This window comes from Anolis sagrei, chromosome 5, assembly GCF_037176765.1.
Source record: "Anolis sagrei isolate rAnoSag1 chromosome 5, rAnoSag1.mat, whole genome shotgun sequence".
Classification (NCBI taxonomy): Eukaryota; Metazoa; Chordata; class Lepidosauria; order Squamata; family Dactyloidae; genus Anolis; species Anolis sagrei.
Window position 1 is genome coordinate 7,756,052 of NC_090025.1, and position 18,193 is coordinate 7,774,244.

The 18,193-nt window shown below is 44.4% G+C and overlaps 2 protein-coding genes across 3 annotated transcripts in view; both read left to right on the top strand.

Moving 5' to 3' along the window:
* LOC132777106 (5-hydroxytryptamine receptor 7-like) overlaps positions 1 to 18,193 on the top strand; it is a 29,935-nt gene that overhangs the window by 4,502 nt on the left and 7,240 nt on the right. The window contains exon 2 of one of the 2 annotated variants that reach the window (XM_060779445.2): positions 5,540 to 6,133. In XM_060779445.2, coding sequence (XP_060635428.2) covers positions 5,625 to 6,133 — 509 coding nt within the window. In that variant the 5' untranslated portion in view covers positions 5,540 to 5,624. The remainder of the gene's footprint in view (positions 1 to 5,539; positions 6,134 to 18,193) is intronic. The other variant, XM_060779444.2, reaches the window with a different exon arrangement.
* Positions 10,703 to 12,231, top strand: LOC132777107 (14-3-3 protein beta/alpha-like). Its single transcript, XM_067468549.1, has 2 exons — positions 10,703 to 11,079; positions 11,859 to 12,231. Exons 1-2 carry the CDS (start codon positions 10,757 to 10,759, stop codon positions 12,229 to 12,231), a joined length of 696 nt encoding a protein of 231 aa, XP_067324650.1. The 5' UTR covers positions 10,703 to 10,756.

Here is an 18,193-nt window from a genome sequence, read left to right on the forward strand (position 1 = left end):
TGTTTTCCCTTTGATGCAAACTGATCAAGGATATTACGCTATATTTTGATGTTGAAGTAGATTGACTTAGTGGAAGTGGGTGTTTATTATCATTCTCAAATGAGAAATGACTAATTCTTGACATTGCGACGAATAGGACAAGGCCACTCTGAACAAAGAGCACTTAGAAAAATAATGTAAACAGAGATGTATGTTCAGTATAGGACAATTCAGCAAGAAAAATGCTTCCATTCGATGGACAATGTGCATGCAATGCAATCCTGGGTTACAACGGATGCGTCTACATTGCAGAATTAAAGCAGTTTGACACGACTTTAGCTGCCATGGCTCAATGTTATGAGAACCCTAGGAGTTGTAGTTTGCTGGGGCACAAGCACTCTTTGCCAGAGAAAGACCTTGCAAAACTACAACTCCCAGGATTGTATAGCATCGAGCTACGGCATCAATTAACAGGATGCATCTACACTGTAGAATGAATGCAGAATGAATGCAGTTTGACACCACTTTAGCTGCCATGGCTCAATGTTATGAGAATCCTAGGAGTTGTAGTTTGCTGAGGCACAAGCACTCTTTGCCAGAGAAAGACCTTGCAAAACGACAACTCCCAGGATTGTATAGCATTGAGCTACGGCATCAATTAACAGGATGCATCTACACTGTGGAATGAATGCAGTTTGACCCCATTTTCGTGGCTCAATATTATGGAATCCTGGGATTTGCAGTTTAGTGTAGCATCAGAACTATTTGGCACAGCAGGCTAAAGATTTTGTAAAAATTTTTTTTTTTGAGAAACTGCAAGTCGCTTCTGGTGTGAGAGAATTGGCCATCTGCAAGGACGTTGCCCAGGGGACGCCCAGATGTTTCACCATCCTGTGGGAGGCTTCTCTCATGCCCCTGTATGAGAAGCTGGAGCTGACAAATGGGAGCTCACCCTGTCTCACAAAAATTTGAACCGCTGACTTTTTGGTCAGCAGTCCTGCCAGCACAAGGACTTAACTCATTGCACTACCAGGGGCTCCTTGTACAATTATAAATCCCATATTTCCATAGCATTGAGTCAGGGCAGTTAATGTGGCGTCAAACTGCATTAATTCTATAGTGTAGACGCACCCTGAGACCCATCTTTCCCTTGGCAGCTGTGCCAAGTTAACCACACTTATGATTATCTCAATATCTTAGGTTTGCAAAGCAAGTTCAAGCAAAAGTTGTGGATAAGTATATAATATACGTATGTTTGTGTTTGTGTGTATGTACCTTGCAATACGTAGCAATTCAAATAAGAATATTATCTTTTCTTATGAAAAGTAGTGTAGAAGTGTCAGAAACTAATAAATCTCCTAGGAAAGGTATATTCAGTTATAAGAGTAAAATCTGGAAAAACTATTCTTCGAAAGCTGGGAGAAAGTTACGGAAAACATGAGTCTAAATGTGTGTACGTGTTCCCATTGACTATAATGCCAACCCCAAGGATTTTATGGGTTTTATTGCCAAGGAATAGGTAAAGGTAAAGGTTTCCCCTGACATTAAGTCTAGTCATGTTCAACTCTAAGGGTTGGTGGTGCTCATCTCCATTTCTAAGCCAAAGAGCTGGCGTTGTCCATAGACTCCTTCAATGTCATGTGGCCAGCATGACTGCACGGAATGCCGTTACCTTCCCACAGACGCTGTACCTATTGATCTACTCACATTTGCATGCTTTTGAACTGCTAGGTTGGCAGAAGCTGGGGCTAACAGTAGGAGCTCACCCCACTCCCCGGATTCAAACTGCCAACCTTTCGGTCAGCAAGTTCAGCAGCTCAGAGGTTTAACTCACTGTGCCACCAGGGTACTACTCCAAGGAATACTCCAAGGTTATCTTCCTACAGAAGCTGTAGCTATTGATCTACTCACATTTGCATGTTTTCAAACTGCTAGGTTGGTAGAAGCTAAGGCTAACAGCACGAGCTCACCTTGCTCCCTGGGTTCGAAACTGCAACCTTTCGGTCAGCAAGTTCAGCAGATCAGCGGTTTAACCTGCTGTGCCACCAAGGGGTACTCCAAGGAATACTCCAAGGTTACCTTCCCACAGAAGCTGTACCTATTGATCTACTCACATTTGCATGTTTTTGAACTGCTAGGTTGGCAGAAGCAGGGCCAACAGCGGGAGCTCATCCCGCTGCCCGGATTCGAACTGCCAACCTTTTGGTCAGCAAGTTCAGCAACTCAGCAGTTTAACCTGCTGCGCCACCAGGGGGTAATCCAAGGAAGGGTTCAAGGTTACCTTCCCACAGAAGCCATACCTATTGATCTACTCACATTTGCATGTTTTTGAACTGCTTGGTTGGCAGAAGCTGGGGCTAACAGTGGAAACTCCCCCCTCCCCAGATTTATTTATTTATTTATTTTATTTTATACCACCCCTCTCAGCCTGAAGGCGACTCGATTCGAACTGCCAACCTTTCGGTCAGCAAGTTCAGCACCTTAGCGGTTTAACCCGCTGTGCCATCAGGGAGTACTCCAAGGAATACTCCAAGGTTACCTTCCTGCAGAAGCTGTACCTATTGATCTACTCATATTTGCATTTTTTTAACTGTTAGATTGGCAGAAGCTGGGGCTAACAGTGAGAGCTCATCCTGCTGCCTGCCTTGGAACTGCCAACCTTTTGGTCAGCAAGTTCAGCAGCTTAGCAGTTTAACCCGCTGCACCATCAGGGGGTACTCCAAGGAATACTCCAAGGTTACCTTCCTGCAAAAGCTGTACCTATTGATCTACTCATATTTGCATTTTTTTGAACTGTTAGGTTGGCAGAAGCTGGGGCTAACAGTGAGAGTTCATCCCGCTGCCCGGATTCGAACTGCCAACCTTTCGGTCAGCAAGTTCAGCAGCTCATCTCCATTTCTGAGCCAAAGAGCTGGCATTGTCCATAGGCTCCTCCAAGATCATGTGGCCAGCATGAATGCATGGAGCGTCATTACCTTCCCACAGAAGCCGTACTTATTGATCTACTCACATTTGCATGTTTTTGAACTGCTACATTGGTAGAAGCTGTGTTAGGGAACACGGATTTAGGGTTCGGGGTCCCTTTTCGAAGAAGTCCACAGAGTCCAATAAGTTTAGGTAAGACACCGTTTATTCAAGCTGATCAGCATGAGGCGAACAGACCGCACTTCTGCAAGTGCTCCCACAGACTGCTGTGCCCTTCCTCGGCTTTTTGCAAACCTTGATACTCAGGTAAACAAGGGGGGTATTTTTGGTCATGGAAAGTACCCTCTTTCCAGCCTCCCTCCTTTGACCTTTTGATGGAAAGTACCTTCTCGCACCTGTAGACTTTGCGCTTAACCACAAACCAATTTCCTATGTAAGCTCGCTAATATAACAACTTTTGTTATATTAGCAAGCTTACATAGGAAATTGGTTTGTGGTTAAGTGCAAAGTCTGCAGGTGCGAGAAGGTACTTTCCATCAAAAGGACAAAAGAGGGAGGCTGGAGGCTTTTCAAAAAGCCAAAACTTTGAACTTTGTATGAGCTCTATACTAACATTTCGGTTAAAGCTTTTAATTTGTAATAGTTCTTAGGCTTATGCCCAGGGGCGGCTCAACCCATTACGCAAAGTAAGCATTTGCAGTATAGTTCATTTTGCCCAAGGGCGCTCTTGAGGTGCTCTTGGGGGAAAATAGACCTTGACGTATGCTGAGTTGTAGTTACTGGGATGTATAGTTCACCTACAATCAAAGAGCAATTCCACCAATGATGGAATTGAACCAAATATGGCACACAAAACTCCCACGACGAACAGAAAATTTATATCAGTGATTGGTTGGGGGGGGAGGGGTGCCAAAATACTGTTTGTTTACCGTTGAAAATTACCTAGGGCCGCCTCTGCTTATGCCTCCTTCAGCTGGGGCTAACCGCGGGAGCTCCCCTCCTCCCCGGATTGTACCTTTTAATTCCCCTTCCCTCCAGATTGGCTAGACAGCAATTCCCATCATCCCACCGATCTGGGGATGATGGGATATGCAGGCCAGCCCTGCCAAATAGGCTGCTATCAACTTCGCTCAAGTTCCTGAGATCTGGCTCCTATGTTACGTTTGGTGACGGCTGCAAGTACATTTCCCCCTTTTAATAACGTTTTGTTACGGCTGTGCCATTTAATTGATTAACTGCGCTAAGCTTTATCCATTTAGGAACCCTTTTCATCTGCTGGTAGGTTGCCCCGGGCAGCATATCTTTTTGCAAAAAGAGCAAACCCTCTAATTAATGGGCTGATAAAGATTGCAGATGGAAACAACAAGACATCTTACAACAAGACATACGCACATCGTATCCATTCACGTCGGAGGGAGGGATCCAGTCTAGAAGACTGATAAAGAGTTTGATTTTTGGCATCAGGAAGATCTATCCAAACGCATTTGTGAATTTAATGCAAAATGCACGCATTTGCATTCTTATTGAAGCAATTCACCAACAGAACTAGAAAGTATGAAATGAGGAAAATCCTTCACTTTCTGACTTCCCCAGTTGTTACACATCCACTTCCTTCACTGACTCGCACTGGCTTCATTAGATGCCAAAAGAACGAGTCAGTGAAGGAAGAAGATGCATCTTTCTTTTGGGGTGCATCTACACCGTGGAATTAATGCAGTTTGACACCACTTTAACTGAGGCTGGATCTACACTGCCATACAATTCAGATTGTCTGCTTTGAACCGCATTGTATGAGCCTACGCTGCCATATAAAGCAGATAGTCTGGATTTTGCATTGCACTGTAGATGAGGAATTCCAGATTTATAGTTTAGCAAAGTACCAGCACTCTTTGGCAGAGAAGGCTAAAGATGACCTTATAAAACTGCAACTCCCAGGATTCTGGAATCCCAGATTTATAGTGTAGCAAAGTACCAGCACTCCTTGGCAGAAAAGGCTAAATAAGACCTTATAAAACTGCAACTTCCAGGATCCTGGAATCCCAAATTTATAGTTTAGCAAAGTACCAGCACTCTTTGGCAAAGAAGCCTAAAGAAGTCCTTATAAAACTGTAACGCCCAGGATTCTGGAATCCCAGATTTATAGTTTAGCAAAGTACCAGCACTCTTTGGCAGAGAAGGCTAAAGATGACCTTATAAAACTGCAACTCCCAGGATTCTGGAATCCCAGATTTATAGTTTGGCTAAAGAAGAGCTTATAAAACTGCAACTCCCAGGATTCTGGAATCAGAGATTTATAGTTTAGCGAAGTACCAGCACTCTTTGGCAGAGAAGGCTAAAGATGACCTTATAATACTGCAACTCCCAGGATTCTGGAATCCCAGATTTATAGTTTAGCGAAGTACAAGCACTCTTTGGCAGAGAAAGCTAAAGAAGACCTTATAAAACTGCAACTCCCAGGATTCTGGAATCCCAGATTTATAGTTTAATGCAGTACCAGCACTCTTTGGCAGAAAAGGCTGTTAGGAATTGTGGGAGTTGAAGTCCAATACACCTAGAGGGCTGAAGTTTCCTCATACCTGAGCAAACCTCATCTGTGCATTGACATGTGTCTCTATTTGCTTCCTCTAACTTCCAGATGCTTGTTCTTGCAGTGGAAGAGGTTGACCTCAAGCCATACCTTTGGTCTGTACCTGCTGTCCACACAGCAGTGAATCCGAAGGATGCTGATAAGGATCGGTCCCAGTTGTTTTTTGGAGCAGCAACTTCCCATCGTGGAGGAAACGGAGGAAGAGTCTCCCAGGAAGAGGTCCACCCCAGCTCCATTCATGACTGAGGGACCTTCCCAAGTGACCAAACCAGACCTGTTTCCCGCCAATGCCACCAACGTGACAGACTGTGGGGAGGATATCTTGCTCTATGGGGACACAGAGAAGGTCGTCATAGGGACGGTCCTTTCCGTCATCACCTTGTTGACCATCGCGGGCAACAGTTTGGTCATCATCTCCGTGTGCATCGTCAAAAAGCTCCGGCAGCCATCCAACTACCTGGTGGTCTCCTTGGCAGCTGCCGACTTGTCTGTGGCCTTCGCCGTCATGCCCTTCGTCATCATCACAGACCTGGTGGGAGGAGAGTGGCTTTTTGGGGAGGTCTTCTGCAATGTCTTCATCGCCATGGATGTCATGTGCTGCACAGCGTCCATCATGACTCTCTGTGTCATCAGTGTCGACAGGTAAGGAAGCATTTATGCTCCTTCGTATGGGCCATGGTATCTTGTAGGATGTCTAGTTCAAACCCTTACTACCATGATGGAAACCCAAATTATTCCCTAATGTATGGTTGTTCAGGTCTACTTAAAGATCTTGAGTGAAAGACAACCTACCCCCACCATAGAATCACAAAATCATAGAGTTGGATGAGACCACATGAGCCATCCAGTCCAACTCCTTTCTGCCAGGCAGGAATAGCACAATCAAAGCACCCCAACGGATGGCCATCCAGCTTCTGTTCAAAAGCCTCCAGTGAAGGAACCACCACCAAATTCTGAGGCAGTGTTTGATTGTTCTCTTGAACAGTTCTTAAAGTCTTAATGTTTAGGTGGAATCCCCTTTCCCATAATTTGAACCCAATTACCATCTTCAAAGTAATGTGTTTCATTGTTGCAGCAATCTTCTCATAGGGTTGGAGAACACCATTCTAGTCTCCTGTGACCTATCACATCTAGACTGAAATCATGTTGGTTAGTCCCAATTAGAGTAAACATCTTGTATCAGTATGGAGGATAATCCAAGTAGGATAGGCCACGAAGGCCAATCCAACAAGAGTAGACACGTTGTATCAACAAGGAGACCAATCCAACTATAGTAGACTTGTACCAACATGAAGGTGAATCCAACTATAGTAAACTTGTACCAATGTGAAGACAAATCCAACTATAGTAGACTTGCACCAACATGAAGGTCTATACAACTAAGAAGGCTTGTTGTGTCAACAAGAAGGCCAATCCATCTGTAGTAGACTTGTATCAATACAAAGCCAATCCAACTAAGTAGACTTGTTGTATCAACAAGGAAGCCAATCCATCTGTAGTAGACTTGTATCAATGCAAGACCAATCTGACTAAGTAGACTTGTTGTATCAACAAGGAAGCCAATCCACCTGTAGTAGACTTGTATCAACACAAAGCCAATCCAACTAAGTAGACTTGTGGAATCAACAAGGAAGCCAATCCATCTGTAGTAGACTTGTATCAACACAAGGCCAATCCAACTAAGCAGACTTGGTGTGTCAACATGAAGACCAACCCAACTATAGTAGACTTGTACCAACACAAAGGCCAATCAAACTATAGTAGACTTGTACCAACATGAAGTCCAATCCAACTAAGTAGGCTTCTTGTATCAACATGGAGGCCAATCCAACTAGAGTAGACATGTTATATCAACACAAGGGAAAGTGATCACATCTCTCCTGGAATCCTGTTGGTTAGTTCCAACGAGAGTATATCAACACCAAAGCCAATCTGACTGGAGTAGACTTGCTTATCAACACCAAGGTCAATTCTCTAGTTAGATGTTAACAGGATTTAGACCCTAGTCATACCTCTAATCCTTAGGTCTTGGGCCTTGGATCTGTCATTTTATGTCCCAGAGAAGAAATCCTTGCTTGCTCTCTTGCAACACTTATTCCAGCATATCAAGATTGTCATAGACCAGCTGTAGTTCCTTCCAACTGGTCACAAGCAGGCATGCCCCGGATGTGTTGGAGTACAAATCCCATCATCCTCAATCAGATAGGGGGAAGCAGGAGGTGAAGTGTAGGACATGTGAACAACACCAAATGGTCATTGTCCTCCATTATCTCTAGCACATATGTGCCCTCTGAGACCCTTGACTGGCCCAAATATCTCTTACCTGGGTAGTTACTCGACCATGTTTTTAGCCCCTCCTGCTCCACTTCCATCCGCATGTTTATTCCCTGGATACATGACTTTTATTTTAACCTTCCCTGAACAAAGGAGAGAAGTCTGAGCAAAAATAGAAAGGAGCCACTTAAAGTTAATTGCACAAGTTAGAGCATCGTCTATGAATGCAAAACGCAGTCGGGCAGAATTCAAAGCCAATTCCAGATGGCATCTATTTAACTTCTAAGGGCTCCTATGGGCAGGAGCCATAAAGTCTGAGACATGGAGAGTTATTTTATGTATTCCTTACTAAAATGTTGGCTTTCAGTATAAAATATTACTCAGTAATGAAAAGGAACATCCCGTTCAGCCAAGGTGCACCCCGAGTGGTTCCCTCAGATTTATTATCGTCTTTCCCCTAAAATCTATTGCTTTTTAAAGAGTCACTTACATTATAGGAATCTCATAAATGGTAAACAAATCAGTGGAGCCTCCAATCCAGTCCAAAACCCAAAAGATTGTATTGTTTTCAGGGTTGGGTGATGACACTCTATTCTGCTGTGGTCAGACCTCACCTGGAATGGCACTGTGGTCACCACAATTCAAGAAAGATATCCAGAAGTGGTCAAAGGGTCTGGAAACCATGCCTTTGGAGGAGCAATCTAGGTATGTTTAGCTTGGAGAAAAGAAGACCAGGATAGCTATCTTTAAATATCCTAAGCAAACACAAACCAAGGCAATAGATACCTCCTAAACTTCACAAAGAACTTTTCAATGGTAAGACAATCTATATAAATAGAAATGTAATGTTCGTTTGTGGGGTTAACAGAACTCAAAAACCACTGGATGAATTGGCACCAAATTTGGACACAACACACCTAACAACCCAAGGTATGTCCTTCACTCAAAAGAAATTATTTTGTCATTTGGGAGTTGTAGTTGCTGGGATTTATAGTTCACCTACAATTAAAGAGCGTTCTGAACCCCACCAACAATGGAATTGAACCAAACTTGGCACACAGTTCTCCCATGACCAACAGAAAATACTGGAAGGGTTTGGTGGGCAGTGTCATTTGGTTTTGGAGCTATAGTTCACCTACATCCAGAGATCACTGTGGACTCAAACAATGATAGATGTGGACCAAACTACACGAATACTTAATATGCCCAAATATGAACACTGGTGGAGTTGGGGGAACATAGAATCTTGACATTTGGGAGTTGTAGTTGCTTGGATTTAAAGTTCACCTATAATCACAGAGCATTCTGAATCCCACCAATGATAGAATTGGGCCAAACCTCCCACACAGTACCCCCCTGTGGGCCACAGCAATGCATGGCAGGGGATGGCTAGTCTATATAAATAAAAATGTAATGTTCGTTTGTGGGATTAACAGAACTCCAAAACCACTGGATGAATTGACACCAAATTTGGACACAATACACCTAACAACCCAATGTATGTCCTTCACTCATAAAAACACTGAAAAACACAGCAGAAGGGACTTAAAAAGCCCCCAAAAGCTAAATGACAAAAAACTAAATGACAATACAGAAAAGGGGAAGAAAGAGGGAGGGAAGGGGAGAAAAAGAAAGAAGGAAGGAAGGAAAGAAGGAAGGAAAGAAGGAAGGAAGGAAGGAAGGAAGGAAGGAAGGAAGGGGAGAAGACAGCATGGCAGCAAATAGAGAAGGAAGGAAAGAGGTTGAGAAGGAAGAAAGGAGAGAAAGAGGCAGGGAAAGAAAAAGGGGGAAGGAAGGAAAGTTAGTTAAGAAAGGAAGGAAAGAAGGAAAGAAAAAAGGGAAAGTAGGAAGGAAAGAGAAAGAAAAAGTGGGAAGGAAGGGGATAGAGAAGGAAGGAAGAAGAGAAGGAAAGACGGGAAGGAAGGAATGAAAGAGGGAGTGAAGGAAGGAGGGAAAGAAGGAGAGAAAGAAGGAGAGAAAGAGGGAAGGTTGGCCACAGCAACGTGTGGCGGGTAAAGCTAGTGGAATATATTGTCTTGGAACACTGCTTCTCAACCTTCCTAATGCCACGACCCCTTAATACAGTCCCTCATGTTGTGGTGACCCCCAACCATAACATTATTTTCATTGCTACTTCATAACTTCATAACTGTCATATCTGATATGCAGGATGTATTTTCATTCACTGGACCAAATTTGGCTACAATACCCAGCACGCCCCAATTTGAGTACTGGTAGGGTTGGGGGAGGATTGATTTTGTCACGTGCAAGTTGTTGTTGCTGGGATTTATAGTTCTCCTACAATCAAACTCCACCAATGATGGAATTGAACCAAACTTGGCACACAGAACTTCCATGACCAACAGAAAATACTGGAAGGGTTTTGTGGAAGGTTTTTTGAGTTTTGGAGTTGGAGTTCTCCTACATCCAGAGAGAACTTTGGACACAAACAATGATGGATCTGGACCAAACTTGGCACAAATACTCAATATGCCCAAATCTGAAGACTGGTGGAGTTTGGGGGAAAATAGACTTGACATTTGGGAGTTGCAGTTGTTGGTGTTTATAGTTCACCTACAATCAAATTCTGAACCCCACCAATGATACAATTGGGCCAAACTTTCCACACAGAACCTCCATGACCAACAGAAAATACAGTGTTTTCTGATGGTCTTTGGCGACCCCTCTGACACCCCCTTGCGGCCCCCATGGGTCCAGACCCCCAGGCTGAGAAAGGCTGTCTTGGAGGGTGATGGATCCTTCTTTGATCGTCTTTCAACAGAGGCTGGATGTGTATCTTTCAGTATGACTTTGATGGTATATTCTGCCGAAGCGGAAGGAGGGAGAAGTGGTGGAGGAAGTGCAGGCCGGAAGTGCCTGCAAGAGCTGCAGGGTGTGTATATGTGCTGGAGGAGCAACGGTTGGGAAGCCGGAGCAGCACTCACTCGCCCCTCGCCCACTGCCTTACCGGGACCTGCCTGAGGAATAACCATGGACAAAAGTGAGCTGGTGCAGAAGGTTAAACTAGCCGAGCAGACAGAGCGTTATGATGATATGGCTGCTGCCATGAAGGCTGTTACTGAACAGGGACATGAGCTGTCCAATGAAGAAAGGAATCTGCTGTCTGTTGCCTACAAGAATGTGGTTGGTGCTCGTCGGTCTTCCTGGCATGTCATTTCCAGCATTGAACAGAAGACAGAACGAAATGAGAAGAAACAACAGATAGGAAGAGAGTATTGTGAGAAAATTGAGACTGAACTGCAGGACATTTGCAATGATGTTCTGGAACTGCGGGATAAGTATCTTATTGCTAATGCTGTTGTTGTTGTTCAGTCGTCTCCGACTCTTCGTGACCTCATGGACCAGCCCACGCCAGAGCTCCCTGTCGGCCGTCACCACCCCCAGCTCCTTCAAGGTCAGTCCAGTCACTTCAAGGATGCCATCCATCCATCTTGCCCTTGGTCGGCCCCTCTTCCTTCTGCCTTCCACTTTCCCCAACATAATTGTCTTCTCTAGGCTTTGCTGTCTCCTTATGATGTGGCCAAAGTACTTCAACTTTGTCTCTAGTCTCCTTCCCTCCAGTGAGCAGTCGGGCTTTATTTCCTGGAGGATGGACTGGTTGGATCTTCTCGCAGTCCAAGGCACTCTCAGAACTTTCCTCCAACACCAGAGTTCAAAAGCATCTCTCTTCCTTCGCTCAGCCTTCCCCAAGGTCCAGCTCTCACATCTGTAGGTGACTACAGGGAAGACCATGGCTTTGACTAGGCAATGGATCTTTGTTGCCAGTGTGATGTCTCTACTCTTTGCTATTTTATCGAGACTGGACATTGCTCTCCTCCCAAGAAGGAAGCGTCTTCTGATTTCCTGGCCACAGTCTGCATCTGCAGTCATCTTTGCGCCTAGAAATACAAAGTCTGTCACGGCCTCCACATCTTCTCCCTCTATTTCCCAGTTGTCAATCATTCTTGTTGCCAAAATCTTGGTTTTTTTGATGTTTAGCTGCAACCCGGCTTTTGTGCTTTCTTCTTTCACCTTGATTAGAAGGCTCCTCAGCTCCTCCTCGCTTTCGGCCATCATCGTGGTGTTATCTAACTGCTAATGCTACACAACCAGAAAGCAAGGTCTTCTATTTGAAAATGAAAGGAGATTACTATAGATACCTTTCAGAGGTGGCATCTGGTGACAACAAGCAAACAACAGTAGCAAATTCCCACCAAGCATATCAAGAGGCATTTGAAATCAGCAAGAAAGAGATGCAACCAACTCATCCTATTCGACTTGGTTTGGCACTCAATTTCTCTGTGTTCTACTATGAGATTCTAAACTCACCAGAGAAGGCCTGCAGTCTGGCAAAAGCAGCATTTGATGAAGCAATAGCTGAACTGGACACATTGAATGAAGAATCGTACAAAGAGAGCACTCCGATTATGCAGCTACTTAGAGATAACTTTCCTCTATGGACATAAAAAAAATTAAAAATATATTCTGCCATGGCCTGCATCAATAGGAGCATAGTGTCTAGATCTAAGGAAGTCATGCTCCCCATGCTCTATTCTGCTTTGGTTAGACCACATCTGGAATATTGTGTCCAATTCTGGGCACCACAATTCAAGAGAGATATTGACAAGCTGGAATGTGTCCAGAGGAGGGCGACTCAAATGATCAAGGGTCTGGAGAACAAGCCCTATGAGGAGCGGCTTAAGGAGCTGGGCATGTTTAGCCTGAAGAAGAGAAGGCTGAGAGGAGATATGATAGCCATGTATAAATATGTGAGAGGAAGCCACAGGGAGGAGGGAGCAAGCTTGTTTTCTGCTTCCTTGGAGACTAGGACGCGGAACAATGGCTTCAAACTACAAGAGAGGAGATTCCATCTGAACATGAGGAAGAACTTCCTGACTGTGAGAGCCGTTCAGCAGTGGAACTCTCTGCCCCGGAGTGTGGTGGAGGCTCCTTCTTTGGAAGCTTTTAAGCAGAGGCTGGATGGCCATCTGTCAGGGGTGATTTGAATGCAATATTCCTGCTTCTTGGCAGGGGGTTGGACTGGATGGCTCATGAGGTCTCTTCCAACTCTTTGATTCTATGATTCTATGATTCTATGGCATCAGGTTGCACTAAGTGACCATCTCTGTTGCTACTAAGGGTTTGCAACAGGCTTTTTCCAAGTCTTAGAAAGGATCAGGGTTTTTTTTTTTCTGTTGCAGCTGTCGTGGGTTAATTGCATGTGATATTAGTTCCTGTATATAGTAAGGCACTAAGTGTTTAGAAACTTTGAGCATTGCATTCTAAGCTTTGCTTGAGGGCTCATTTTGAGCTGAAAAGCCTTTGGTTGGTGCGGGGAGCGTTTCTGCAGCATCCTGAAGATAAAGTTTGTTTATGGCAAGACAAGGTCACTCTACTGGCAACAAAATCAGAAAGAATGTATATTAGGTTCTTGTGGGTTTTTTCGGGCTATGGAGCCATGTTCTAGAGGCATTTCTCCTGACGTTTCGCCTGCATCTATGGCAAGCATCCTCAGAGGTTGAGAAGGTCCTTCTCAACCTCTGAGGATGCTTGCCATAGATGCAGGCGAAACGTCAGGAGAAATGCCTCTAGAACATGGCTCCATAGCCCGAAAAAACCCACAAGAACCTAGTGATTCCAGCCATGAAAGCCTTCGACAATACACAGAATGTATATTGTTCTGCATATCTGCATATCGCCATTGAATGAAGAGAACTCACCAAAAATATTGGTTTTGTTATATTTGGTGAAAGCAATTCTTCTGTCTTGTTTTGTATACAGTGAATAGAACTTTATTTTATTTCTGCTTAAAGTGAAAGACTCATGTGTATTTTTATGAGTTATTTTTATCACAGAGTTAAAAGGGCTAAGTCATTCTGCGGGCTACTAACACTAATGCTGACAATCCCAACTCCATGGTTTTATGAAGATGTGAAACCAAAAACCTATGTAACCCAACACTCTTCATATCGAAGTTTGGAAGACATGGGTACAACTAGGCCTTCCATAAATGTTGCCAATTGGTGCTATCTTTTCCGTGTTCCTTCTCAAAGGAGGCCTCTTTAAGGTAGGATGTGCCACTTGTAACTCCTTGCAAGTAAGGCTGGATCTACACTGCCCTATAATCCAGTTTCAGAATGTGGATTATATCAGTCTACACCAGGCATCATCATCATGCCATGATGGCCACATCATGCGGAGACAGGAAAGCCTAGAGAAGACAATTATGTTGGGGAAAGTGGAAGGCAAAAGGAAGAGGGGCCGACCAAGGGCAAGATGGATGGATGGCATCCTTGAAGTGACTGGACTGACCTTGAAGGAGCTGGGGGTGGTGACGGCCGACAGGGAGCTCTGGCGTGGGCTGGTCCATGAGGTCACGAAGAGTCGGAGACGACTGAACGAATGAACAACAACACACCAGGCATGGGCCAACTTTGGCCCTCCAGGTGTTTTGGGCTTCAACTCCCACAATTCCTAACAGCCGGTAGGCTGTTAGGAATTGTGGGAGTTGAAGTCCAAAACACCTGGAGGGCCATAGTTGGCCCCTGCTTGGTCTACACAGTTCAATGCAGTTAATCCACATTCTGAAACTGGATTATCGGGCAGTGTGGATCAGACCTAAGAGAAGACCATCCTGGGATAAGGTTACTTCTCCAGACTTTATTTATATATGTGGAATTATTTTTAAAAACCCATTGGCACTTTTGTGTAAAAATAGTTTTTTAACTGAAAAATATTTACATTCCAAGTGAAAAGCCAGCAGATTTGCTGAAAAATAAGGGAAAGTGTTCAAGTTACAATGGATTACTTCCTTTTTCCATCTCTCTGCTATTTCTTCTTTCGTCACCGAGAAATTGCAAACAGATAGGAAACGATGTAAAACAGGCTCCCTTCGGGTTCAATCCATTAAGCCTCAAAAGGCATTTAATTAAGAAGCCGCTTTTGTTAGTTTTCCCTTCATTTGCCTGCATCAATCTCATAATTGTAAGCAAGGCACCAGCCGCCAGGGATGGAAACAAGATCCGTTTTTAAACCGTTCCCCTGTTGAGACAGAGTTTCTTAACACTCGGAAAGAGTAATAGAAGCCGTGAGATTCTTTCCGCTTCATGACGTCCCTTATGAGGTGTTCAGCTGCACAAAATATATTTCATTGTTTTGCACACAAAACGTATTTTCTGCACATGAAACGTGCTTCCTGAGCAGCATCTACACTGCAGAATTAATGTAGTTGGGTGCCTCTTAGCTGACCACCCTCAAGGTGGTCTATTTCCCCTCTGGGAAAATATACAACCTTGTGTGCATATATACCTTCAAGTCAGCTGTCGACTTATGGTTGTTGTTCATTCGTTCAGTCGTCTCCGACTCTTCGTGACCTCATGGACCAGCCCACGCCAGAGCTCCCTGTCGGCCGTCACCACCCCCAGCTCCTTCAAGGTCAGTCCAGTCACTTCAAGGATGCCATCCATCCATCTTGCCCTTGGTCGGCCCCTCTTCCTTTTACCTTCCACTTTCCCCAGCATCATTGTCTTCTCTAGGCTTTGCTGTCTCCTCATGATGTGGCCAAAGGACTTCCACTTTGTCTCTAGTATCTTTCCCTCCAGTGAGCGGTCGGGCTTTATTTCCTGGAGGATGGACTGGTTGGATCTTCTTGCAGTCCAAGGCACTCTCAGGACTTTCCTCCAACACCACAGCTCAAAAGCATCTCTCTTCCTTCGCTCAGCCTTCCCTAAGGTCCAGCTCTCACATACGTAGGTGACTACAGGGAATACCATGGCTTTGACTAGGCAATGGATCTTGGTTGCCAGTCTGATGTCTCTACTCTTTACTATTTTATCGAGATTGGACATTGCTCTCCTCCCAAGAAGTAAGCGTCTTCTGATTTCCTGGCCACAGTCTGCATCTGCAGTCATCTTTGCGCCTAGAAATACAAAGTCTGTCACGGCCTCCACATTTTCTCCCTCTATTTTCCAGTTGTTGACTTATGGTAATCCTGTCAATTTGTGCCGTCGCGCCTGAGGGCTAAAGATCTTAGTGAAAGAAACATGGACATGGCATCTTTGCCCCAGGGGATTGCTTCTTGCCCTCCTTTAGAGAACTGGAACTCTCAAGGATCAAGACACTATAGATAACTCAAAATAGTTATCTTTCTTAGGCATAAACTTGATGTTTCAACATGGGTAAAGAAAATATATATTATAGTCTCTGAAGTCTTGGGCGCAAGGAGTTTTCCAGCTGAGAAGCTTTCCAAGTTCCCTCTTTCTCAATGGCTGTGAAAGCCTGAACATTCACAACCCCAGTCCAATGACCTATGTGCTGTCTCATGCTAGGCCTGTGCATAAGACTGTAGACAAGACATAAATTCTGTGTGCCCAACGGGACGCCTCAGATTAAAGGCCTTTGGATTTCCTTAAAACAGAGTCTTTAGATTGCTTAAAGGTTCAACAAAGTTCTTTATTAATGAAAACAAACAGGTACTTTAAGGCTTTCTTAACAGTCTATTGGCTCTCTCTCAATCTTGTCCACAGGGAACAGGCACTATCTTCATAACTAACTAATGGGGAATTCCTTAACTTCTAATCTGGGCAGTCTGTCTTTGCCTCTGTTGGCGTGGAGCCCCTACACCTGGTACCAACTGCTTCTGGCTTCTGCGGGTGACCCTTACCAAGCAGAGCTTTGTAGACTTTCAGGGGAAAAGAACTCAGGTTTCCGTGATGGCTGACTGAAGTCCTTCAGCAAGGGAACTGTAGGGCTGTATATCTTCCCGGCCAAGCTGTGGGCTGTATATCTCCCCGGCCAAGCTGTAGAAGACGAAGCTTTCTACGGGAGCTCTTGGTATTATGTCCTGCATGAAAGGCTTCTCTGTGTGGACTGGACCCAAAAAGGCCCCTATTCCCTCCAAAAACCCAAAAAGGGGCGGAACCAGGGAACCTAACGATAATTGACAGGTGGCTTGCCCTATGATTGCAGCCAAAAGAAGCCTATCTGCAGAGTCCCTGAAACTCAGGACTACAACAAACATTCAATGCAAAGCAAATAAAATTGGAGCTCCTGGTACAGCTGCACCTGCACAACCTATATTGAAGGCCAAAGTCTTCCTCCCGATGCCAAAGGACTGGTTTGAAGGCGCTTAAGATTCCGCAACGTCGTCCAGGGTGAACTGGGCATGAAGAATGAATCTTAAGAGTACAAACTTAAGAATTGGTGATAAGAGATAACTTGACTGAGGGCTTTGGAGCCAAGCCTTTCTCACGTCTATCTGCTGAGTTGTTTGATGGTGGAATGAAAAAGAAAGCACTGCCCTCCTCCCCAGGAAGGGGTGGAGCCAAACAATTGGGCTGGGGAAGCAATTCAACCGGTGCAAAACAACATTGATAGAAAGCAGTAGATAACCAAACAATTTAGCTATATATTTACATACAAATGGGGCTAGACGCGCCGTCTCACAATTTCATGGGTTTTTCCTAGTCAATGACTACTCAAAGGTGGTTTGGTCAGTTCCTTCCTATGCAATGCAACCTACAGCACTTGGTATTCTTTCGCCATCTCCTATCCAAGTGCTAACCAAGGCTGACCCTGCTTAGTTTCCAAGATTCAATAGGATTTGGTGTTTTTAGGGTACCCTGGTTGGTCCAGATTCTATTTTTAAACTCAGAGTCTAAAATGCCTCCCTAATCTTTGGGTGGAATACCTTTTCATTGAGTTTTAATCTCTCTTGTGTCTTAGCATGCATCTACGAGGGTTGAATGAAAAGTAATGCCTCCACCTTCGTCACTTGGGTTTGGATGGGAATATTTTAATAAATCAAACACAGAAATAATCCTTAGAACAGTGGTTCTCAACCTGGGGTCCCCAGATGTTTTTGGCCTTCAACTCCCAGGAATCCTGACAACTGGTAATTTCTGGAAGTTGTAGGCCAAAAACATCTGGGGACCCCAGGTTGAGAACCACTGCCTTAGAATGTGCTCTTTAACTACCACTATTCACTTTTCCACATAATCACCAGACAATTGGATACATTTCTGCCAACAATGAACAAGTTTTCTGAAGCCATCATGGAAAAAGTCGACACTCTGTTTCCTCAACCAGCGTCACAATACTCTCAACGTCTCCATCAGAAGCATAATGATGTCCCCACAGATCTTCTTTCATTATCGGGAACAGAAATGCCGATTATGCTTGAAATTTCTCTCTGAATGATACAATGATCATTCTGAATCAATCTATCAACCTTTTGGTTGTGAAACTCGATGGTTGCTGTCACAAGACGCAAGTCAGATGTTCCCACCTCAACATCTTTAAACTTTCTCGCCCAATGATGCACAGTACTCACATCAGCACAATAACCATAAACAGCTTGCATTCTCTGATGAATCTCCTTTGGGGGTGACACCTTCTGCTGTCAAGAATTCAATGACTGCACGTTGCTTA